Source organism: Furipterus horrens, unplaced genomic scaffold (genome assembly GCF_987537825.1).
Source record: "Furipterus horrens unplaced genomic scaffold, mFurHor1.1.pri manual_scaffold_11, whole genome shotgun sequence".
NCBI lineage: Eukaryota > Metazoa > Chordata > Mammalia > Chiroptera > Furipteridae > Furipterus > Furipterus horrens.
In genome coordinates, this window is record NW_028327181.1 from 88,818,206 (window position 1) to 88,843,158 (window position 24,953).

A 24,953-nucleotide genomic window follows, 5' to 3' on the forward strand; every position below is an offset into this window, starting at 1 on the left:
TTAAAAAAATACAGAAACATATGTGGGTTATGTTACATAAATTAACATGTGTTTTCTGTTTTCAAAGGGCATAAGCCTATGACCGCATTACCTGAGTGATTGTCTGTACGTATAAGCCTCACTTAATCTTGTCTGCATCGCTGCCTCCTGAGACTCAATGTTTTGGCTGAACTAAGTAGCTGGGTTGGTGAAGAATGGGGTGGTCTGTGGGCTTCGCTTTAAAACTGGTTTCTCTTTTCTATCCTAATGGCTTGGACAGAAAGAGCCCAGAGGTCTGAGAGGGGGGGAAACCTAAAATATTTCCCTCAGCACAAACTAAGTATAATGGGCAAAAGGGTTTTGGACAGGTGAGATGTGCCTGGCACACCTTCCTCCAAAGAAGCCCTTCTTTTCCCTAATGTAGGACATTGAAAAATTAATACCTGCCTTTTGTCATCTAGTGGTTATGGACTGAATGATGTCTTTTAACCCTGTTGCCAGATCTGTTGCCCCCAGAATACAACAAAGATGCCAGCCTGTTAAATCAAGCATGCTGTTGTCTGGGGACAGCCAACTGACCTGGAGTCTGCACGATCCTTCCCCACTCTTATTAGGGATTTCTGGACCCAAGGGTAGGTAGGACAATGACCATGTCCAACTTGAAGCAGCTAGAGGAGATCGAGGCCTTCGCCCATTGTCCTTTATAAGATTATAAAGGGTCTTAAGTCTGAGAGGGAGGGATTGTTATTTTTTATTGTTAAAATATTTATTTATTTATTTAAAATATTTATTTATTTATTTACTTATTTTAAAAAAGAAGAATATATGAAAGGGTGAGGCAGGAGAGCTTGTATGTCCGACCCATGGGCACAGACTTGGCGGGGGGGATTGTTGGGGGAGGGGGGGGTGCTGGGTGGAGGGGAGCAAAGGAGAAAAAATTGGAACTATTGTAACAATATAATCAATAAAATATACTTTAAAAAAAATAAAGAAACATCTCCACTGTGGTCCTCTCGGTTTACACATGACAGTCAGGAACCAGGGGCCTGGGCCTGGATAGGAACAAGAAGAAAGCCCTAGAAAATCATTTATGCCTGGGACTCTGGTCAGTTTTATTTGTAATGGGGAAGGGAAGAAAATAACAGGAAGTGGAAGCAAGAGAAGAAGGGAGGAAGCATTCGGAAGGGAGGAGAGGGGTTTTGGAATGACCCCACCGCAGGCCTGCACCCTGTCTCATGCCAGGCGACATCCTGTCATCCAGTAGGAGAGTGGCCGGCCTGAACAGTGCATCCTCCAGGCTGCCCTGTGGAGAGAGAAAAACCGGTTCTTGCTTCCCGCACAGTAGCTGCTTCTCCACCCACGTGACCCAGTGCTTAGCCAGTCTTCCACGCAGAGCGCCTTCGTTCCTAGCTCTCATCTATCTTCCTCCGGCCCCTCTGATCCTTCCCTTATGTTTCCCTTGTCCACGGTGTTCGCACTCTTCCCCAGTCAGTGTGCTTTGGCATTTTCAAATCCTCATGTCCTTCTGAAGAGGGCGAACACTGTTTTACAGGGCTGAGAGTTACTATATTTTCCAGGGGCAACTACTGACTGTCCCTCCAGAAAGGTTCAGCCTTGTCACCATGTTCCTTCTTCTTCTTTTTTTTCATTTATTTTATTTTGTTGTTGTTCAATTACAGTTGTCCCAATTCCGCACCCTCAACGTTGCTCTCCCCTCCCTTGCCCCTCCCTACAGTCAATCCCCACCCTGTAGTTCATGTCCATGGGTCTTTTATACTTGTTCCTTGACTAGACCCTTCCTTATCTTTCCCCAGTTATCCCCCTCCCCATTGTTGTCCCTTCTGTTGCAAGGTGTTTTTAGAGTATGCAAGGCACTTAACTCCTTCCATCTTCACAGTTGCCTGCGAAGGCAGCCATTGATACTATTTATACACCCAGTTTAAAGCTCAGAAAAGTTAAGTAATCATGCCAACATCCTGTGTTGGTAAGCTGACAGCTTTGGGGGTGACTGCCCAGCCAATGAGAAACACATTTTTATGGAAACTGTTGCTGCCAGTTATGGAGTGAGGAGCCCTGTGGCAGCCGTGACAGTACTGCCTTAATTGTTCCCATACCTACAGTTGATGGAACCAAGTGGGGCACAGGGTCCAAGGTGCACCAATCGGATTCTCTGGCCCAGGCACTTAGACTGGGACTGAGCTTAACCACTTAGACCATAGTTTGTCTTGTGGACCGTGGAGCAGAGAAAGCTGGTCTGCAGAGAAATAGTGAAGCAAAGGCACCAAGAGGAGCAGAACCCTGCCAGGGAAAGCTTGCTGACAGCTTCCAGCCCAAGTTCCATTCTCTTCCTGAGGCCACGCTGCACCTTTGTGTGGGCTCAGCAAGACACCGTGTCCTTGCAGACGAACTCTCCCTCAGCTAGCTCAAATTAGTTTGTTACTGTAACCAAAAGGCTTTTGTTTAATACAAGTCAGAGTCCTGAGACCTGTCACTATCCCACTCCTTTCTAGACTGCAGAAACCACCTGATCCTGGCCTACTGTCCCTCCCACACCCCTCCTGGGGCTCTGCCCACTAACTGAGTCCTACAGTGTCCTTCTCACCAGTTCTTCATCCCCCCTGCTCTGGACACAATCTTTTTTGCACAGTGGATGGCTGAGAAAAGATTGGGGCTCAGCAGCTCTGAAAAGGAGAAAGAAGATACCTGTGAGAGCAGGTGACAGTCGCAACAACTGAGGCAGACACTCACTCTCCCTGCCTAGGCATGTGCCTCCTGGGGGCTGGCTATCCAGACTAGGTAAGCCCTCCCTTCCAGAGGCCCTTTTAGACATCCCTACAATGGCTGCTGGTGGTCAGGGTGGCCCAGGCTGGGGGAAGGAGGACTGAGTTTTGGGCCTGTTTACTGCCATAGTTTTTAGCCAGAGTGGATGGTGGTTCACCCAAAGTTTGAGAGTTTCTAGGGAAAGGAAATGCCAAAGAGGCAGCACAGAGACCAAGGTCAAGTCCTGCCTAATGAGGGCTCTTCAGGTGAAGATCCAGGGACATTAATCAGAATACAAAAGAGGAAGTGAGGGGCAGAGTCAGGCACCTGTGGAGTCTCCTGGATCAGCTCTGAAATGGGGAGTTTGTCCTCGACCTTTGGTCAGATCGTTAACCAAAGAGGGTACCGCTTATTAATGAGAGCTGGGCCCCCAGGATCACCAGTCTGGCTACCACTGATTCTACAAGCCTCAGTTTGCTCTTCTGTAAAGTGGGAATAATAGTTTTTACTGCATGGAAAGTTGGATGAAACCAGCTATGCGTGAAAAGTGCTTAGTACAGAATGCGCTGTCAATAAATGTTAGCTGCTGCTCTCCTGCTACAGGCTGTGCAGAGCCTTTCTGGAAGGTGCTCAAGGACACCGCAGCATCTCCCAAATGGGTGGGCATTGGGGCCACTAGTCACACCCGCTCAGCAAAGGAACGCCCTGATTCCTTGACCTACCCCTCTGGGGACGTTCTCAGACTGCAAGTGGAAAAGAGAAGTTTGGTGAGTAGAGTCTGGTCCCCTCTCCCTCCTCCCACCCTGGGGCCCAGGACAGACCTTGACAGACCACGTGGCAGATGTTTTCCGAGTGACTCTGGTGATCGTTGCACCAGTAGCGGCTGTTGATCTGGAAGATGCCATAGTCAAAGCTGCCATCTGTATTTTCATTTACCTTTGATATGTTGAAGTTGCTTTCTACAAAAGCCAGGCACAACCCTTGGGAAAAAAGAGAGGAGGGTATTTAGAGGGGGCCAAGCTAGGGAGAAGGAGGATGAAGGGAAAGAGAAATGAGAAATGAAAAGGAAGGAACAAGGCCTAAGAAGCTAGCAGACTAGAAACACCCCCTAGCTTCTCCTTGAATCCTTTGGTCCATCACCCAACCATCACCTTAATCATTCATCTGTCCATCCATGCTTCCGGCACCTACTAATCATCTACTGTGTGCCAGAAACTGTACAAAGCCCTGCAAGGGGTTTTTAGTTGGGTCAAATGCAGATGCTGTCTTCAAAGGGCCTATAGTACAAGAATGAAGATATATACCTGAAATAAAACCCACAAAGCAAGTTAAAAGAAAAAAGTGTTGTAAGACAGGTGTGCCCAAATTCTGGGCAAAATGGAGATATCCCTAACATGCAGTAGGATGAAGCCTTTGCAATGGCAGTTCCCTTTGCCTGGAATGCTCTTCCCTAAACCTTTGGGTGACCAGCACTGCTCAATGTAACCTCCTCAGAGAGGCCTTCCTTGACTTCCCCTTCTAGAACAGTAACCCCCATCACTCCTCCTGCTGTGTTCTTCTGCTTAGCATTTATCACCACCAGGAAGTGCTTTATATTTTTTTGTGTTTGTTAATTGCTTATCTCTTCCCCAAGATGTGAACACTATAAGGGAAGGGGCTTTGTTTATATCCCCAGCACCTAAAATATTTCCTGGCACATAGTAAGTCAATAATGGCTGAATGACCATGGAATGTTGGGAAAGGTTTCTTGGAGAGGGATGCTTTTTTTGAACTTGACTTTCATAGATGAAAGAGAAAAAGAAAGATGGCCACATAGGGTATGACCAGTAGAGTAGAAATCAGGGGGAGGGGGTGAGAAAATGGCACTCACAGTCACTCAGGGAGTACCCCTCGAATCCATCCAACTCTTCCTGGTGCAGCACCTGGGCCAAGTCACAGCGGTTGATAAGACTGGCCTGATTTCTGGCAACGAGGCAGCTGACCAAGGCGATGAGTAACGCCCCCCTCATCCCCAGAGGGGAGCAGGTGCGTTGGAGGGCCTGCAGAGCTTAGGGCCTCACGGGATTCCTGCTGGTCTTCTCTGAGAGTCTGAGGAATCAGGAGAGAACAGCCCATTGTCCTCGCTCACTCACTCACTGCTCCCCATCTGGCCGTTTCCGGTCTCTTCTCATTTATTCTGTAGTATTCTGGCTGGGGACCTGTATCTAATCCTAGGAAACATCAGGCAAAGCCAAACAGAGGGAACGTCTCTAAAATAAACCAGTCTATATTCTTCAGAACAGTCAGTGTCGTGAAAACAAAGAGGGGGGCTATTTCTGTCACTAGCAGTGTGTGTGTGTCGTGTGGGTGTATCTTTCCCCTTAAACTAGGTCTGTGTTCCTGAGGTCAGAGGACTCGGTTTCTCCAGCCACCAACTACATGAGTCAGGCATGAAGCAGCTTCTGCTCAGACAAGGTGGCTACCCTGGTGGCCATGTCTCCTCACGGATCTTTTGTTCTATCTTCTAAGACTGACCCTGTGCTATTCTGAGCTTGCAACCATTCTTTTGTTTTTCTCTCCCACCCTAGAGTTGCCAGATTTAGAAAATGAAATTATAGGATGCCAACTTACATTAGAATTTCAGACAAGCAACAAATATTTTCTTAGTATAAGTACGGCTCATGCAACCCTACCCTGCCCTGACTCGGTAGATTCCTTCAGGGACAGGTGTCCCTGAGCCCTGGGAAGCACTGAAGTTCACTCTTGGGATCCCCTTGGGGAAGACAGTTGTTCTGGCCGGTACATTCCCCTTCTGAAGCTTACCTCTCTCCTGCCCCTCTCTGATCCCAGGTCCCAGGCAGCCTAGGGATTTCTCTGAGAATCTGTAGAACAAAGCTGTTTGGGTAGGAACCTACTCTTTTTCATGAACTACACTCTAGCCCCACCCAGCTTACAGCTCTTCATGTTCTAAACAAGGTGGGAATTCTGGGCCCCACCCTACCCTGCCTTCTGGAACCCCTTTTTTGTGACATCATTACTCTCCTGGAAATACTCTGTCTGTGACTTGGGGCCTATTTCAGCTTCAGACAGAAATGGCAGATGGGCCTGGAAGGAGAGGTGACAACTATGATGAAGACCACTGGGTAGGACAGGGTAGAAAGTGCTCGTTGTTCTGTCTGTCCACCTCCTCCCCTCCTGTGAACAGGACTGCCTTGGTGGGGAGCTCCATTCCACATTAGGTTTTAGCGGGGCTGCCAGTCACAGGGCTCTGCCCTCCAGGTGACAGTGTAATTTGAGTTGAAGCAGAGGAGAGCAGCTCATCTGAGGGGATAAGCCTCCTTGAGGAGGAAGCAGAGTCCAGACAAACTTCCAGTCCCAGAGTCCACCCTTTCTAAACACAGTCTTACCTTTATTGTAATCCTGCAATTTGATAAATGTCCTTTCTTGTGGAAAACAAGTTTGAGTTGGGTTTCTGTCACCTGCATCCCAAAGTGCACTGCCTAGTAAGTCGGCATGGGGTTAACCATCTATGGAATGATGACCTGACAACCTGACACCTCTGCGTGAAGGCCAGCCGCAGCCGGCAGCCGTCCGTCTTGAGAGACGATGGTGTAGCTTCTTAAGAGTCTATCTGCACCGCCGAAAATGGCTGTGCAGTCTGACTCGGGAGTGACACGGTATCTGTCTCCTCCCGTGTTGAATCGACATCTTGCGATGACGCTGGAGTGTCCTCTCCAGTGGAGCTGAAGCTACAGAGCCTGGGCAGGGTGATATGGAGGGTCTGCTGTTGCCCATGCAGCAGACCCCCCCTCTCTTCGCAGCTGAAGGGTCCAAGGGAAAGACGGAGTCGATACAGCTTGGCTTCAGGTGCGCCGCAGGAGTTGCCGGTGTTGACTACAATGTCAAACCGCCTTAGGGACTCCGGCTCCGGATTTTCTGTCGGGGTTTACTCCCTTAGCCTTTCCCCTGAAGAGGTATGCCGCAAGGCAGCGGAGGTTTTTTGGAGTCAGAGTTTTCCTTCTCTGATGTGCCCTGACTGGAAGATCGAACCAGCGACACTTAGCTCGCAGGCCGACGCTCAATCCACTGAGCCAAACCAGCGAAGGCCACACATATCATTATCATTAGTCACCAAGGAAATCTGAGAGAGATTTCTATCAACTGGAGCAAAAAAGAAGCAAGAGAAAGTTTTGTTACTGATGGCCACTCTACCCCGTGAAGCAAGATGGCAGGGTCTGACAGAAAGAAAGTAGAAAGGGCTTTCTAAGTGGGCAGTGCTGCCCCATGCCCTAGGCCTGCAGACTTCTCCCAGTAGGGCAGCAGCACATTGCATCTTGGGATATGAAGCCAGTGGGAGCTGGGGTGTGGGTAAAGCCCTAGGAGGAAGGAATCCTTGGAGTACTGTTACCAAGCCCATCCAGTAGAGGAGGGGCGGATCCTACCACTCACTACCTACCAGGCAAATCTCCAGAGATGGACTTGGGTGGAAAAGAAAGGAGTCTTTTACTTAATGGGAAGTTTCTGCCTCAAAGTATCTGGGTAACAAAAGTAAAGGGGAAAGGGAAAGTCAGAATATGACATCAAAAATAGCTATTTAGGACTTTCGGCTAAGATGGAGGCCTAGACTGACATGCTCTGTGTCCCTCCACAACTAAGAAGGAATAGAACAACCACAAAAACCAGAAATAACCAGAAGTTCCAGAAAATAAAGCTACATGGAAGTCCAATGTGTTAAGTTATAAACAAGTGGTACTCGTCCGGACAGGTAGAAGAGGCAAAGCCGGGATGGAGAGGTCAAGCTGTGCTGGTGGTGGCAGCTGCAGTGATGGTGGCAGGATCGTGGTAAGCACAGACACCTGTATTTAAGGGGAGGTGAGAAGCGCCTGGGGAGCACCCCCAGCTGCTGACCAAACATGTCAGCTCACGATTCCAACACTGGGGAAGGCAGACCTCCACTGTCTTGAATTGTGAGGGCCAGAGGGCATGGGGATGGAGGAGGAGGCTCCCCATCTCTCAGCAGAGAGTGAACGGCAGGAATCCATCTTGGAACCCCGTCCCCACACAAAACGCCACAGTGTGGTGAGAAGGGTTGCCCGGTAGTGATGCATGCACGGGGCTCCACCCACTATAGTGCAGGAGGTGTGACAGCCCCACCCAGGAAGCAAAGGTAAACACAAAACTGTGGGGATGGCACAGATCATGATAGAGAGCCCAGTGATGCAACTGACCAGCTGGCAAATATCTGATCTAACAGATCAGCAGATAGGAAATCTTTCTGAGACACAGTTCAGAGCTTTGGTTATACGAATGCTTACAGACCTAACAGCAGACCTTAAACAAGAGAGGGAAGGAATGAAGGCTAGTCCTGCTGAAATGAATGAAAGCACATATGAAACTAGTGGTGAGGGAAAGAAAACCAGGGATCAAATCAACAAATCAGAACGTAGGGAAGGAACAGTCAACCAGTGCAGAAAGAGCGAACGAAAAGTGAGGAAAATGAGGAGAGGCTCAGAAACCTCTGGGACAGCTATAAGCGGGCCAATAGTCGAATAATAGGGTTGCCAGAAGGTGAATAAGAAGAACTAAAAATTTTAAAATTATGTGAAAAAATGATGAAGCAGAACTTCTCTAACTTGGGGAAGGAAATAGACTTACAGGTCCAGGAAGGACAGAGAACTCCAAAAAAACTGGACCCAGGGAGAAACACACCAAGACACATTATCATCAAAATGTCAAAAATTAAGGATAAAGAGAGAATCTTAAAAGCAGCAAGAGAGAAGAAGCGAATTATGTACAAAGTGGTCCCAATAAGACTATCAGCTGATTTCTCAAAAGAAACTCTGCAGGCAAAAAGGGACTGGCAAGAAATATTCAAAGTAATGAAAAGCAAAAACCTACAACCATGATTACTCTATCCAGCGAAGCGGTCATTTAGAATAGAAGGGCAGAGAAAGTGCTTCCAGAACAAAGTAAAACTGAAGGAGTTCATCAGATCTAAACCACTGTTATATGAAATGTTAAAGGCACTTGTTTAGGAGAAAGAGGATCAAAACTATGGTAGCTTTTTTAATATTAAAAAGTATTTAATAATTCAAAAGGCAAAATACAAATTAGAATTAATGCTTATCAAATTTTTATATCAAAATTATTTACATAAATCCAAACATTTTACTTCATTCTTTGAAAGCTTAACTCAATTTTAAGTAACTTTCAATTGTAAAATTTAAATTTTATTTAAATTAGACATCTAATTGAAATTTTAATTTAAAGTGTAAATAACTTTTTAAGCAAAAATGTTAAAATTCATAATTCTAGCATGCAGTTTCCATCTATGTGTCAATGTGAAGAATTGGTATCATGTTATGTCTAAAGTCGAAACCTATAGACAAATTTAAAAGCAATGTGTAATGTGATTTATGTAATATCACAAAAATGTCCTCAGCTTCCATTTACAACTGAGGCAAATACCATACTGATTCATGTGTACCTCCAGAACCACTAACAGGAACACAAAAACAAGAAGAAATTGTACACTCAGCATTATTATAAAGTGCTTTTTCATTGCACTCATATCTATTGCTATCTTAGAGGAAAGCTGACAAGTTCCTTGTCTTTTCTCTCCCCTAAGTACTTTTCTGCTCAAAGTTTCTTGGCACTTCCAGACAGTACCTAGCAAGGGCCCCATTAAGCTTTCATTAAACCTGCAGAGGCATTTTCTCCCCCTCGTGGACTTAGGGTAAGATGTTAAGCACTGCCCTGGGCCTTGAACATTATTAGTCAAGAGAGTTGGATGCTTAGGGTTAGGTCCTGCTGTGCCAGGGCTGTGTGCCAGATCCTGAGTGACAGAGCCACCTGTGGTCATTAATAAATTTAATTATTTTGTATGAGGGGGACTTAAAATATAAGGTCAAGGTAGGGGTTCCTCTAGCCGGTTCTAAAGGTGATAGTGAAAAAGAATGTTCTGGAAATAAATTGCTATAGAAAACTGAGGAAAATGTGAGGAAACGACCACTTTGAGTTTTCAATAAAATATGCAAAAACCTCCAAATGATGCAGGCTGCTGAAATGCAGAACACAAAGAACTAAATCAGTGACAGATGACATCTGCCCTGAAGGCAGAAGAGAGCAGGATCCACGTGGCAGAAAATTCAGCCAAGGGTGCAGTCGCACATTTGAGAAGTTCCCCAAATGCAGAGCAAAAAGGCATGTGGAAAACAATGAGACAAAAGCGGATGGATGTGGATGATGAAGATCAGAGACTTATACTGGGACAAAGATACTAGTGCTGAAAAGGGTGAGGATGTGAATCTGACAGGTATCCTACATCCCAGGGAAATATGCAAAAGGACAGCTACCACTTATACATATTCAAAACATATATTACTAAGATTGTGAATTTTTGGCTTTATTATCAGGCTTATACTTTACCCTATAGGATATATACCTTCTCAAATACTTTACACGCTGACTAAAAACTAGACTACAAATACCTCAACTCCACGCCCCCCACAAAGGAGGAATTATATGGGTTCCATATTCTGGCTACAATTAAAAAAAAAAAACGATTAAACATACACACACTGAGTAATAATTGAGCCAAAGGCAAGTTAAAATCTGGAATAAAATGTTTCTAAAACCATAATAATGACATTAACGTATCAAGTTTATGAAATTATGAAGTTGATAACAGTTTATGAAATCATAAAGTTGATAATAGTTTATGAAAAGGGGAGTTATGGGTCTGTCAAGGTTGAGAACTTCAGCATCAGGTAATTTCGGAAGTGGGGAAAAGCATCTCTCACATCCCCATCTTCAGGCCAACTCACTGTGCAAGTTACCCAGTGGCCATTAGAGGGCAGAAGCAGCCCACGCACAGGTAGTGGGGGTTGGGGCACCAACACCTAAGAATTCCCTCCTCTATGCTTACCAGCTGGGGAGGTGGGGAGTTGATATCTCCATTTTACATGGTGGTAGAACAAGGATTTGGGGTGTGGTCTCTTTAATTCCCAATTCCAGATTCCACCTTGTTGGTTCCTTAACACCAAGAGGCCTCCCTGTGCTACCATAAATTTAAAAAGAGTGTCCTGCTTTCTGTGGGTCAGCAGCCATAGCCCCAGTCTGTCTTCTGCAGGGCTGCTGTGGAGTAGTTGGAAATGGTATCAAAGATATGTGAGTCTCAAAGTGCCTCTGGAAGACCTCCCAGCCTGGGAGTACTCTCTGTATTGACTTTCCACCTTGCGTGAAACCCCACCATTTTAAACCAAAGCAAGAGGGGGTGTCCATTATCAGACATTGCAACATCACAGACTTAGCCGACCAGCCTAAAGAATAAAACACTGGAAAGATCCTTTTTATGTGGGAGAGGGAAGGTTTAAGTGGGGATGGGGAGGTAATGGTGGAGCACTTAAGAGATGCTACAATATGGAGGCCTCAATAAAAATGATTGATGACAATATTGAGCTCTCTCAGTGTGGTAGGCAAGAGGCTAAACTGTGAATGCAGTAAATCAAGACCGAAGTCAAGATAGAGCTCGGGACTTAGCCCCAGGTGCAAGGCTGTAGCTGTTTACATCCCTGCTGCCCTAGGTCCAAGGGCTTGGCTGTGGGGAGAGAGGAGCTGCAGAGGTTTGCCGCAGGGCTTGATGTTGGTGAGTACCTGCTACTGCAGCCACAGTGAGGAATTTGTAGCTAGCTGTGGCATCAGCCCAGGAAGAAGCATCAGGGTGAGAGAGCAGGTGTGCTCGTTGTCAAGGACAGACACAGACTCAAAGGCCAACAGCTGCTGGATGTTATGAAAAGCATCCTCAAGATGGTGAGTCCAGGACCTTTTCCCAGGGGGCAGTGAAGTGGCTAATGACAACTGCTGTTTTTTCTCAAAAACTTCAAAAATTAGTTTAGGACTTCTGGCCAAGATGGAGGCCTAGACAGACAAGCTGCATCTATCTCCCTCCACACCTAAGAAGGACTACAACTACCTCAAAACTAGAGACAACCAGAAGATCCAGAAAATCGAGCTGCATGGAAGTCCAACAAACAAAGATATAAAGAAGAAATACTCATCCGGAGAGGTAAAAGGAGCAGAGCCAGGGTGGAGAGGATGCGGTGTGGTGGTGGCAGCAGCAGTGGTGGCGGCAGCAGGCCAGCAGAAAGCGCAGTCAAACATTTTAAAAAGTAGGGAGGGACACCTGGGGAGCGCTCCCAGCACCAGACCAGACCGCACAGCTCACGTTTCCAGCACCCAGGACAAGAGAGTCTCATTGCTTCTGACTGTGCAAACCAGTGGGGGTTGGGGCAGAGACAGAAACTGCCGGTCTCTCAGCAGAGTCCGCTTGTTTAAGGGGCCCCCATGGTCCTAGAATGTCCGCAGACCCACCCACTCTGGGAACAAAGGCCAGGGCAATGGCTAGAGAGGTGCCAAATCCATGCAGAAGTGGGAGAAATGCATGGAAAAGGGGTGAGTGCTGAGCAAGCGGCATCGTTCCCTCTCAGACCCCTCCCCCAAACACAGCGCCACCACGTGACGAATACCTAAGGCTCCGCCCCTTACAGTGTAAAAGGTGTGACAGCTCTACCTAAGACACAGAGGCAAACAAACACAGGAGCCTGTCTAAATGAGAAGACTGAGAAGTATGGTCCAAAAGAGGGAATGGATCAAGGTTCCAGTGGGAGAACTAAGCGATGAGGAGACAGCCAACCTAACAAACGAGGAGATAGCCAGCCTAACAGATGCAGAGTTCAAAACACTGGTGATAAAGATGCTCACAGACTTGACAAGTATGCTTAAGTACGGCGAATGCATAAGGGAAAGAGTGACGGCAATGCTAAATGAAATGAAGGAAAATACACACAAAACCAATGGTGAAGAGAAGGAAGCTGGGGTTCATATCAATGCTTTGGAACATAAGGAAGAAAAAAACAGTCAATCAGTACAGAATGAGAAAACAAGAATTGAAAAAAATGAGGAGACTTAGGAACCTCTGGGACAACTTTAAACATGCCAACATCCGAACCATAGGGGTGCCAGAAGGAGAAGAGGAAGAGCAAGAAATTGAAAGCTTATGTGAAAAAATAATGAAGAATAACTTCCCAAATTTGGCAAAGGAAATAAGACATACAAGTCCAGGAAGCACAGAGAGTCCCAAACAAGCTAGACCCAAAGAGGACCACACCAAGACACATCATAATTAAAATGCCAAGGTTCAAGACAAAGAGAGAATCCTAAAAGCAGCAAGAGAAAAGCAGGAAGTTACCTGCAAAGGGGTGCCTATAAGACTATCAGCTGATTTGTCAAAAGAAACTTTGCAGGCAGGAAGGGACTGGCAAGAAGTATTCAATGTAATGAAAAGTAAGACCCTACAACCAAGATTACTCTATCCAGCAAAGCTGTCATTTAGAATGGAAGGGCAGATGAAGTGCTTCCAAGACAAGGGAAAGCTAAAGGAGTTCATCATCACCAAGCTATTATTATATGAAATGTTAAAGGGACTTATTTAAGAAAAAGAAGATCAACACTATGAACATTAAAATGACAACAAACTCACTACTATCAACAATCTAAAAAACAAAAACAAACAACGAGAACATGAACAGAATCACAGGTGTGGGGATCATTTTGAGGGTTTTCAGCTGGGAGGGGGGAAGGGGGAAAATGGGGAAATGGTGCAGGGATCAAGAAGCATAATTGGTTGGTACAAAAAAGACAGGGGGAAATTAAGAATAATATAGGTAAGCGAGAAGCCAAAAAACTTATATGCATGATCCATGGACATGAACTAAAGGGGTGGGATTGCTGGAGGGAAAGTGGGTACTGGGAAGAGAGGAGCAAAGGGAAAAGAAATTGGGACTACTGTAACAATATAATCAATAAAATATACTTTAAAAAATTTTAAAAATTATTTAAAATTTTTTTTACTGTAGATTGACATGCATATAGAAAAGTACAAAAGTCATAAATGTACAACTCAATGATTTTCACATAAATTAAAACATCCAAATAACCAGCACTCAGATCAATAAATAGGACATTATCACAACTCCAGAAGGTCACAGGTGTCCCCTTCCAGTTACTATCCAGTCCCCCTCCTCCCAACCGCTCCTTGAACCCCCTCAATGCCCGCCTTCACCCCCAGAATTAAAAAATTCTTTCCAGGGGATTCCAATGTCAATGTTGAGAATCACAGCTTTTATAACAATGGTTATCATACTTGGCTGCCACATTCAAATGTTACATCAACTGGGGAACCTTTGCCTTTTGAAGTAGAGTAGGGAACAGAGACGGCTAAGGCAGCATGGTACAGGAGAGAAACTTGGAAGCCAGCTAGGCTGCCACGTAACAGTAATAATGAGAGAGAGGAGAAACGTTAAAGAGGAGCTGGGGCAGAGAGGTTCTGAGATTGAAAGCAGTTTGAGAAACTGTCAAGAGAACCTCTGGACTGACTCTCAGAGAGCCAAAGGCAGTGATTTAAAATGAGCCCAAGTTGGTAAGCAGGAGCCAGGCCCTATAGAACCTTATATTTCATGGGAGGGACTGTGATGTTCAGTCTCAGAGCAATGGCAGCTTGTTAGAAATACAAGCCCTACCCCAGACTCTAGGCCTATTGAGTTATAATCTGCATTTTTGACAAGAGCCCCAAATGCTTCTTATGCTTATTAAAATTTAATAAGCACTGGTATGTATCATGGGGAGAAAAACCCAGACCACCAAGAGGATAAGGCTCCTAGGCATAGCGCAAAGCACTTTATTTTGAATACCTTCTGATACAGGACAGTGGTTTTTGAAAAAGTATGTAATTTTTGAAAATTAGGTACTATTAATCCTAGAGAAAGCCCTTGTTTATTTAACCGCAGGGAGTTTTCTTATAACACAAAATTCCTTCTCCTAGAAACACTTCCTTTGGAGTGAAGTACTAGGCTTCCTTAAAGTGAAGAGGGGCCTCATTAAAAATAAGCGATAAGAAATCGGCGCCTGGTCAGGTCAACTCTTAACAGAGCTGGATCGGGTCTGGGGTAGCCCATGTCCCTTGGCAAGTCTGAGCCACCAAGGTGGACTTGTGAAGGAAGTTAAGTTGGCGGCTCTACTGCCCCTGAGTGCAGCTCTAAGTTGGGTCTTTAATGCTGAACATGCAGAAGGGAGACTTGACAAAACTATTTCTAGGAGCGTGACCGGGTACCTCGGCGAGTAGTGTACACCGGGGAAAGGGCATCAATTAACTACTCACTGCACTAGCCTTAAGTGACCTTCGACCTCTAACCCCGCGCCTTGCTCGGCGTTTCCTGGAGCAGCTTCCGCCTCCGCCCCTCCCGCGAAAGGCTGGCCCAGGGGATGCGGACTTGGCCTTGGGGTCGGCGGTTAGGAACCGTGCCTGTTGGGGGCGGTTCTCGCGAGGGGCGGGATTTGAGGAGGCATCCCAGCATTGGGCCGCGAGGTGTAGGCGGGGCCTAGCGCAGGGCTGAGTTGGGCGGAGCGGGGAGTTAGTTGCAGCCTCTGGGTTAACTGGACTCCCGCGGCCAAACCTCCGGAGGCAGGGGGCGGCAGGCGGACCCGAAGCAGATCACGGATCTAGGGTTTCCCCGGCCGGACCAGAATCAAGATCGGCCCTACCCCACACCCGGTCTGTGAGGAACTCGCGAACTTGGATTAGGAAATCCCGGAACCTGGATCAACAAACCCCAGAACCCGGAATTTAGATCGGAAAGTCCCGGAGCACGGATTGCGGAGCGGACTCGGCGCGGAGCCCGGAGCTCGGATCGCTCTACCGCCGGACGGGACGGAGCGATGTCGGGCCGTGGCGCGGGCGGGTTCCCGCTGCCCCCGCTGAGCCCCGGCAGCGGTGCAGTTGCCGCGGCCCTGGGAGCGCCGCCTCCGCCAGCTGGACCCGGCATGCTGCCCGGACAGGCGCTCAGGGGGCCGGGGCCGGCTGGAGGCGTGGGGGGCCCCGGGTCCGCCGCCTTCCGCCCCATGGGCCCCGCGGGCCCCACGGCGCAGTACCAGGTGAGGAGGGTGGATGGGCGGGCGGCGCCGCGAGCACGCGGGTGCCCGGGGACAGGGAGTGGGCAACCTCCAGGACGGAAGACACGGGGGCCCTGCATGTGGACGGCAAGGCCAGGGACCCTCGGAATCGCTAGGTGGTGTTGGAGGACTTGGGGCGGGAGGAGAGGGTAGAGGGTTTGAAGCAGTTGGGAGGCTTTGGGGTCTTCCTTAGAACAGGGGTTCTGAGCACCTGAGAGATGGAGGAGTTGTGGGAGCCAGTAAGTTGTGGACGGGTGGGCTGAGAAATAGTGTAGATCCTACGGTAGGGCGTTCCTGGGAAGTGATCAGAAAGTTTTGGAAAAGGGCCCTCCCTGAGAAACCAGGGTTACCCTGCCATTGGCCTCGGTCCCACTCCAAGTCTGCTTTGTTTTTTCTAGTTGGGAACTGGCAGAGTTCTAGCGTGTCTGAGATGGCTCCCAGCTGCTAATGAGGAAGACGGGCCTGGCTTCCCACGGGCACGGGCGGCCAGGTCTCGGGCCCGAGGATTGCAGCCTGTGCGGTGGGGAGCCGACCCTGGGGTCAGGCCCAGGAGTCTTTGCACGGGGTCGACTCTGAGTTAGATCAGAGACAGTGCTGGCCAGGCCTGAAGAAGGAGGACACAGCCCGGCCCATTCTGGGCAGACTCTCTTTTTGGCTTCCTGCCTGGTGTCGCAGTGTCCAGGAGTTGATTAGCTTGGAGGAGCAGAGAGGCTCCACAGAGTCCTGCTGCTCTAGGGCTGGAGGGACCTGTGAGCTGCTTCAAAGGGTTCTGTCCTGATCCCTTTGGGGTTTGTCTTCAAAGAGAGCTTCTCAGGTTGCAGCTTCAAAGGCTACTGAGAGGCAGGGACTCCAGGAACTCAGCCTGACTCTGCTGGTGGGACTCATATGTCTGCCAGTCCATTGTTTCTGTTTGTCCCAGAATGCTTGGGAATTGTGCCCATCCTTGTTCCTGCCCCTCTCCACTTTTATTTAGGCTTTAGGGTCTAACAAGGCCATATTCCCAACCCGGTGCTCCCAGCATTTGGCACTGGCTTCTAGCAAGTGTGAAGGAAAGAAGGAAGCTGGGGCTTCCTCTGTTCTCTCCTCCTGTCTCCAGGTAGAGGTCTCAGAAATGGATCCTCATAGAACAGGGTATGCATGTCTCCCCAGGAGCCTTGAACCCTCACTTTCTAAAAAGATGCTTCACTGGGAACAGTGATTTTTCCCTCTTACTACTCATTCTCCTTCCTCTCTAAAAAAAACAAAGGGTCTGGGTATTGACAGAGACCTAGCTGATCTGGGCTCCAGCTGGGGCTTGTCTTTCTCCTTTTGCTCTCCCCCTTGGGGATTCCTGGGCCAAGGTGCCCTTTAGGGATGCCTGCATCAGGCATTCTAACCCTGGGGCCAGCTAGCGGAGGCCGGGCCTGGGAGCCTCCCTGTGGGCTTGGGAATGATAGGAGCCTCTCCAGTTTCCTCACCTTGCAACCCATGGGAAATGTGCCTGGGGAAAGCCCCTGAGAGGGTGGATTCCACCACAACAACTTGTAGGGAGTGGCCTGGGGCCAGTGGGGAGGCTGAGCAAGCTGGCTGGGTAGCCCCAGGCTACTGGGGGTGGGGAAGTGGGGGAGGAAGGCACAGAGCCCCTGCTTCCCTGGGCCTCCCATCCCAGGAGCTTCTCCTGGCCTCCTCGTCCCCCTCCTCGTCCCCCTCCTCCTTCTCTTTCAGGGAGAAGTCATAGAGGTAGATGGGGAGAGGGAGGACCCAGTTCTTTCTGAGTTCAGGGAGGATCACGTTTGGCCTCTTACCAAGTCCAGCTATGTGCTTGAGGAGAAGGGACTTGAGATCTGAGGAGCAAAGGGGTTCCTGTCCGTTGGGACATGTGAGGTGAGCTGGAAAGAGCAAGGATTTCAGAGTATTTCAGGGCCTAAGTTGAGCAAATAGGGAAGCCTATTGAGAGAAGGGAAGTGATAACCCACCTTCCCCCCGACAGTGCTTCTAGCTGTGGATCACAGTCACGCTCACAGCTGAGGGGCTTAAAGGAAGAAAACAAACAAACCCCACAGATTGCTAGGTTCCCTCCAGAGAGTTGAAACCTTTTTTTTCCTTGTGGAGGGGTATGTGCTCTTCTTCTAGGCCCTCGGGCCCAGCCACCAGGAGCGCCAGTACCAGCAGCTGTGAGGCAGGGCCCAGCGTGCTCTCTGGGGGCGGCAGCGTCAGGCCCAGCCTCCCGTTCCCGGGTGGCGGAGGTAGAGTAACGCTTAGGATGTGGGGTGGCGCTAGGCTGCAGGGCGAGTTCACTGCACGCTTCTAGGGTGCAGGGCCCTGAGCCAGGCCTGCCTAGCGCTGCTGCAGGTGGGGACTTAGGGAGCCTGAGAGTTCTGGGTTGCATTCTTTTACCTTTTTTATAACCTTTGGGCGGCTTTTTGGAAGAGGAAGGGTTACTAGTGGAGTTTGGCAGGGCTGAGCTGGGACTTCATGCACTATCAACAGCCCTTCCCCGGGGCCCCTTCCCGCTCTTGGAGGAAGCCAAGGGCCCTGGGCGCCCTGGGGGCCCTGGGGGCTCGGTGCCTGGGAAGTCTGGAGCAGATGTCTAGGAGGGGCCTATCCCAGGCTTGCCTGTGCTGCCTTGTCTTGGGACTTCCTGTTATTATTCAAACACCTGCCCAGGATGGGTGGTGCTGCAGAGGTTTTTGAACACCCTGAAGAGGACCTCCCTGGGGACCACAGGGCCTGAGCTGCTCACACTCTGTAGGTTTCCTCTCACAGTTGTTCCTTCCCTGCGGGTCAGGCACTGGGTGGGAAAATCACATCTGGGATGGCTGGGTGCTGGGCTTCCAGCTGTGGCCACACTGACTTCTCTGTAACCTCTGGCCGTGGCTCATTAAGGCAGAGAAACGGCTGTCCTGTACCTTTCAGCAGCTCAAACAAATCTCTCCCTGATGAGGAGAGACTTTTGGCGGGACTCCCGAGGGTCCCAGAGCCCCCCAGTGTTTAACTCTCCTTTCTCCCAAACGCTTCCTTTTCGCCTTCTCTTCTCTTCCCCTTCCCCGTGCTTCTGGGTCCTGTTTCTCCTTATCTCTGCATCTGGTCAAGCATCTGACCTTCTGTGTTGAGGACACTGGTCTGGTGCTAGATGAGGAGATGGGGGAAGAATCTCGTCTCCCTGATGCTGGGGCAGGGGTCCTTTGATTTGGTGTGAGTCTCCACCCAGCCTGGCTTGGTTGGCTGGTTGTGCCGGTTGCATAATCTGGGCCCTGGGGCCAGCCCTGTGAAGCTGCCAGGGACAGTGTGTGTGAGGCAGAGCTGCCAAACAGGCCTTGCAGACAGCAGCCATGGTGAGAGTGGGCGGGGTGGGGGTGGAGGTTACTCCCAGATGGGCTCCGCAAATGTTGGGGAGCTGGACCTCTGTGGGAAATGCTTCTGCAGGCTTCTAAGGAAGCCATTTCTGTCGCCCACATTCCTCTGCTGACGTTATGACTCTGACCCTGCGTCCCAGGATAGTCTTATCTCCATTCTGCAGCTTGGGATTGTGAGTGCTGAGTGGAGCCAGGTGGTGTGTGGACCGTAGGCAGAGTTCAGGTGTCAGCTGCTTTGTCTCTCACAAGCCACCCAGGAGCCACAGCTCCCCTTTTGGGATCTTCTGGTACAGGGGTTTGGGGCTGGGCAGTAGGGAGGTGAGAGAAGGGTCTAGTTCTGGGATACGAGTAGGGGCCAGATGGTAACCAGATGGTCTCTGTACTGTGCCTGTGGCCACCCCCACCAGCTGGGACATGTCCAAGCCATCCTGTTGCAGCTTGCTCACCTGGAGTGCTGCTGCCTGATGGGCTTGCCAGCCCGTGGGACTTCCTTCCCCCCTCAGTCCCACCACCAGGCTGGCAACGGGATGGGTGTAAGGGCTCTGCCCAGCCAACCTGCTCATGTCACCCACTCCACCCCGCTGCTTGGCTGTGACACCGCACCCCCCAACCCCCAGTCTCCCGTGCTGTGCTCCTCCGCCCTAGAAGGATGGGAGTGCTTGGTGGGACCTGTCTGAGTGCCTCCATAATGCCTTGCAGCTGGTCCCAGGGAGCAGGGGCTTAGCCTGCTGGGGCTAGAAGGTGGCTCTGGGCCCTGAAAAACTCGCTCAGGCCTTTCTTCTGCAGGCAGGGTTCTCCTCCCACCCCCTGGGCTCTGCAGGCCTCATTTGCTGGCACCACTGCCAGGGGTTGAAGGGGGCGGGGCAGGTGTGGTTTACACTTCTGCTCTTGGGCCAGCTGCTCCCCTTTGTTCCTGGCACTCTAGCCCGGGCCCCTGGTGTGCTACTCAGGGCTGGACCTGGCTGAGGACAGGATGGAGGGAATGGGCTATGGGTCTCCTAGCGCCCTGCCACTGACCTACGCACCCCCCTTGGCTCACTTTCTCCAGCGGCCTGGCATGTCTCCAGGGAGCCGGATGCCCATGGCTGGCTTGCAGGTGGGACCCCCTACGGGCTCCCCATTTGGCACAGCTACTGCACTTCGACCTGGCATGCCACCCACCATGATGGACCCATTCCGAAAACGCCTGCTTGTGCCCCAGGCCCAGCCCCCGATGCCCGCGCAGCGCCGGGGGTAAGCCTGTCCTGTTTCTCCCAGCCTACCTAGAATAGCCCTAGCGGAAATAGAGGGCTTCCTTCCTTTCTAGGAGCTGTGATGACTGAGGAAGACCCCTCGTTCTCTGGGGGAGGGTCCTGGGGACTGGAGGGATGGTTGTGGAGGTCCTTTAGGCCACTGACCTCTTAAGTGGGTTTCTGTCCTTCCCAGGTTAAAGAGGAGGAAGATGGCAGATAAGGTTCTACCTCAGAGAGTGAGTATGTTGGGAAGGGGTATAGGATGCCCACCCAGTGGCTAGCTGGCTGTGGGTGAAGTCAGTCTCCCCCAACCCTGTGATGGGGAAGGAAGGGAGGAAAGAGCCAGAGCTGCAGCTGAAACACACTGATAATGTCCTTCTTTCTCCAGATTCGGGAGCTTGTCCCAGAGTCTCAAGCATACATGGATCTCTTGGCTTTTGAGCGGAAGCTGGACCAGACCATTGCTCGCAAGCGGATGGAGATCCAGGAGGCCATCAAAAAGCCTCTGACGGTGTGTGCAGCCCTGGCTATTCCTGGGCCTTCTCAAGTTCTCTGCCTCTCCTTGGCCTGGTTTTCCAGGGGCCAAGCGAGGGTCTGCAGTGGGTAAAACAGGATATTTCACACTGCAGGTGCAGTCCTTTAGTGGAGCATAAACTCAGCTTAATGTGGTAGGACCAGCATGTTTTTGATGAAATATACAATAGTAGAAATTATAATCATAATTCTTCACGGTAAGATACTTACCATAGTAGAAAGGTATTATTTCATAACATTTTTGTTTCAGATATTTGTATAGGTATATGCAGATCCTGGGTCATGATTTAAAATGTAAACCATGTAGAGCGTGGCCAGCAGTTTGAAAGGCAAGAACAGAGAATAGATGAGGGTAATTCCTGTCTGCTTGCCCATCCCTAGATAAGCTTTCTTTCCTTTTTTTTTTTAATGAGAATTAGAATAGTTCCCTGAATGGTGGAGGCTTTCTAGGAGACAAGAATATTTGGGGGCCATGATGGATGGTTGAGTTTCATTTAAAATAGGAGCTGGAGGCATGTGATTTGCCCAATCCCACCCTTTGTCCTTTAGTCATACCACTGATCCCACCGTGTAGAACTGTGGGTAGTGCATCTGGCATCCCCCAAATTTGTGAGTTCCTTGAAAGCCAAGACCGAGATTTCCTACTTCCAATTCCTGGTGCCTAACAAGGTGCCTGGCCCATGGTTGCCCCTCAGTATTGATGTTGAGTGGGTTCGGATGGAAGATTGGGTAACGTTGTTCCCTAACATGTTGGTCCACCTCTAGCTGGTTGTCTTTTTCTCTTCAGCAAAAACGAAAGCTGCGGATCTATATTTCCAATACATTCAGTCCCAGCAAGGCAGAAGGTGACAGTGCAGGAACTGCGGGGACCCCTGGGGCCACCCCAGCAGGGGACAAGGTGGCTTCTTGGGAACTCCGAGTGGAGGGAAAACTCCTGGATGATGTGAGTTGGGGATGGAGGTGTCTGGAGAGGACATGGCCTGTGTGGGTTCAAAGACGGGGGCCAGACACTTGGGTACTTCTGGGGAGGTCCTGCCTGAGGGAGAGGGCTTGCTTCTGGCTAAGCTTTGCACAGGGCCAAGCCCATTGAGGTTGGAGATTGTGTGGTTATTATGACAGCTCTCCTGTAGGTGGCAGTAAAGTGTCTTGAGGAAGGGGTTCCCCTTTTTAATTCATAATCCTTTGCTGGCTAACATTGGGGCTGCATGGAGGGTCCTTCTCCTGCCTCCAGCCTCCCACTTTTCCCTGCTTCCTTCAGGGCCCAAATTCCTCAGTACCCTGTACTTCAGGGCTGAAACAATATTCCTCTTTTGGGGCTTTTGCATAGCTTTGAGAGCTCAGCAACACTCCCATCTCACCCCTTTCTATCCTCAGCCTAGCAAACAGAAGAGGAAGTTCTCTTCATTCTTTAAGAGCCTCGTCATTGAGCTAGACAAGGAACTGTATGGCCCTGACAACCACCTGGTGGAGGTGAGAGTTGACCTGGGGCATAGGAGCACAAGCTGACGTGCCTGGTGGACAGAGAAATAGCCTTGGTCCCTTGGAAGGCTAGGTATTTGTGTTCATGCCCCCCCCACCCCCCGCCTCCTTGGTGTTGAGTTCTGCTCCCTCCTCTCTGCCAGTGGCATCGGATGCCCACCACCCAGGAGACGGATGGCTTCCAGGTGAAACGGCCTGGAGACCTCAATGTCAAGTGTACCCTCCTGCTCATGCTGGATCATCAGGTAACAAATGCCCTGGGGCCATGTCTGGGGGACAGGGGCAGGTTCTCACTGTAAACCCTTCCTGGCCCTGCCCTGTTCTTTCACTTTGATTTTTCACAAGCACCCCTCCTCTGACTCCCTTCTGTCCACCCCCAGCCTCCTCAGTACAAGCTGGACCCCCGCCTGGCGAGGCTGCTGGGGGTGCACACGCAGACAAGGGCCGCCATCATGCAGGCCCTGTGGCTTTACATCAAACACAACCAGCTGCAGGACGGGCACGAGCGCGAGTACATCAACTGCAACCGCTACTTCCGCCAGGTCAGCTGGGCCGCCAGCCCTTGCCCCACTGGGCTAGTTTTGGGCCACATTCTTCACACTGACCCAGGGATGATCCCCTTCCTCCTGGGCCCTGAAAGGCATCTTTGGTACTGTCTGCAGATCTTCAGTTGTGGCCGACTCCGTTTCTCCGAGATTCCCATGAAGCTGGCTGGGCTGCTGCAGCATCCAGACCCCATTGTCATCAACCATGTTATTAGGTAAGTGGGAAGAGGGCGATGGGAAGGCTCTCTTAGAGCAATTTACCTTTGGGTTGATCTAAAATCAAAGAGAAGCAGCAGGCCTGGTTTCTTGCTCCCCGAGTGTGTACAGGGTTGGCCCAGGTGGGTGGGATGGATACCCCTATGTGCTCACCCTTCCCCTCCGGTGTGCCGCCTGTAGCGTGGACCCTAACGACCAGAAGAAGACAGCCTGTTATGATATTGATGTGGAGGTGGACGACCCACTCAAGGCCCAGATGAGCAATTTTCTGGCCTCTACCACCAATCAGCAGGAGATTGCCTCCCTTGATGTCAAGGTGGGCTCTCTGCCTTCCCAGCCTCCTCTGGGGCCCTGGATGGGGTTGGGAAGGCTCTGTTGGACATTTCCATACATTGTAGTACCTTGGGATGGGATTTCTGTCCACATACGATGGTTAGGCCTGGAAACAGACCCCCTAATGGTAGGGGCCAGTCTGACACATGTATGTACACTTCTCCCAGATCCACGAGACCATTGAGTCCATCAACCAGCTGAAGACCCAAAGAGATTTCATGCTCAGCTTTAGCACTGATCCCCAGGACTTCATCCAGGAATGGCTCCGCTCGCAGCGCCGAGACCTCAAGGTGTCCTCTCTGCTGGAATTGATCCCATGTTAAGCTCTGGGTGGTTTTACCTCCATCACTGTTCTTCCAGCTCCAGGGGAAGATTTGCTCAAGGAGTGGGAATTAAGTTACATTTCCTTATGGCTCTTTGCAGATCATCACTGATGTGATTGGGAATCCTGAGGAGGAGAGACGAGCTGCTTTCTACCACCAGCCCTGGGCCCAGGAGGCAGTGGGGAGGCACATCTTTGCCAAGGCAAGTCTCTGCCCTGTTTGCCCTCCTGTGATTGTGAGCAGCAGAGGCCTGAGCTGCTGGTCTCTCTCCTCCAGGTGCAGCAGCGAAGGCAGGAACTGGAACAGGTGCTGGGAATTCGCCTGACCTAACTGCTCAGGGATCCCTTCCTTTCTTCCAAGCCCTGGAACCATCCCCTTCTCAGCCTGGGAGGGACCACCATCGGAGGCTGCAGACACAGGATAAGGAGGGGGTGGCGGTGAGGGGTGTCTCTTGTTACCCTCTGCTTCCCAGCTTTAGTTTCATAACTGTAGTGATAGAATTCCTTGTTGCTTGGTTCCCAAAGCCTTACTACTTACTTTATGCATTGGCTTTAATTGGGTACACAATGGATGCCTCTGTCCCCTGCAGGCAGGCCCAAGTAGGACTGCTGGAGGCCTTGCTTTGTCATTGTAAAGCGGATGTTTCAGAACCAAAGGCCACTCATTGGCTTTGCTTGTTTACAGACTCCCCCTTGGGGCGAGTGCCCTAGCTGGCTCTGGGGAGCTGGGCAAGGAAGAGGGCACAGCCTACACTCTTCCTAGCCTTTCTAAACCAAAGTTCTTTGCCATTCCTACCAGCCCAGCCTTGCTGCTGGATTTTTTTCCTTTTCTTTGGGTATTTGCACTATTTGGGGAGCAGGTTCTTCTATTCGGGAGCCATTTTTTGTACAGGGGGCAAGCTGGGGTTTTTTCAGGGAGCCCTATTTGGTGCCTCCTCCGTTATTTTCTTTCTTCAATCTATGCAAGTGGCTCTGGCCGCCATCATCTCCTGGGAAGCCAGAGGACTGCCACCCAGCTCTGGGCTCAGGGCTGTAAAGCCTCCTAGAGAAAGGGGATACTCAAGTTCTCTGGTCTGACCCGAGTATGGGTGTATGAGCTTGGTGGAGGGCAGAGGGAGGTGGGGAGAGCTCGTTGCCATTTGGAGGGTGGGCCTAGCGCTTAGAAAGTGCCACTTCTGGCAGGTTTGGAAACGTCCAAATAAATCCTTTTACTGGTGGTACCCAGACCTGG

The 24,953-nt window shown here is 50.1% G+C and overlaps 1 protein-coding gene and 1 long non-coding RNA gene across 2 annotated transcripts; one reads left to right on the top strand and one right to left on the bottom strand.

Annotated features, from left to right (window-relative positions):
• Positions 1-1,066: 1,066 nt before the first annotated feature.
• LOC149998797 (uncharacterized) lies at positions 1,067-15,059 on the bottom strand. The gene is made up of 4 exons (XR_016514333.1): positions 14,936-15,059; positions 4,610-4,949; positions 2,582-3,719; positions 1,067-1,282 (listed from the first exon to the last, which is right to left on the bottom strand). It is a non-coding gene; the product is annotated as an uncharacterized LOC149998797 (long non-coding RNA).
• Positions 15,060-15,175: 116 nt separating this feature from the next.
• SMARCD2 (SWI/SNF related BAF chromatin remodeling complex subunit D2) lies at positions 15,176-24,948 on the top strand. The gene is made up of 13 exons (XM_090292664.1): positions 15,176-15,708; positions 20,110-20,294; positions 20,487-20,529; positions 20,682-20,804; positions 21,615-21,770; positions 22,202-22,297; positions 22,450-22,551; positions 22,687-22,848; positions 22,969-23,066; positions 23,248-23,383; positions 23,568-23,690; positions 23,824-23,925; positions 24,000-24,948. The coding sequence occupies exons 1-13, from the start codon at positions 15,493-15,495 to the stop codon at positions 24,051-24,053; spliced, it is 1,596 nt and encodes a 531-aa protein (XP_090148790.1). The 5' UTR covers positions 15,176-15,492; the 3' UTR covers positions 24,054-24,948.
• Positions 24,949-24,953: the final 5 nt, after the last annotated feature.

Bases quoted from the DNA above. Each gene is read 5' to 3' on its own strand.
- SMARCD2 (XM_090292664.1), top strand. From the start codon at position 15,493: ATGTCGGGCCGTGGCGCGGGCGGGTTCCCGCTGCCCCCGCTGAGCCCC. The intron at 22,552-22,686 runs GTAACAAATGCC...GTCCACCCCCAG, and splicing joins TGCTCATGCTGGATCATCAG to CCTCCTCAGTACAAGCTGGA. The intron at 23,691-23,823 runs GTGTCCTCTCTG...GGCTCTTTGCAG, and splicing joins CGCAGCGCCGAGACCTCAAG to ATCATCACTGATGTGATTGG.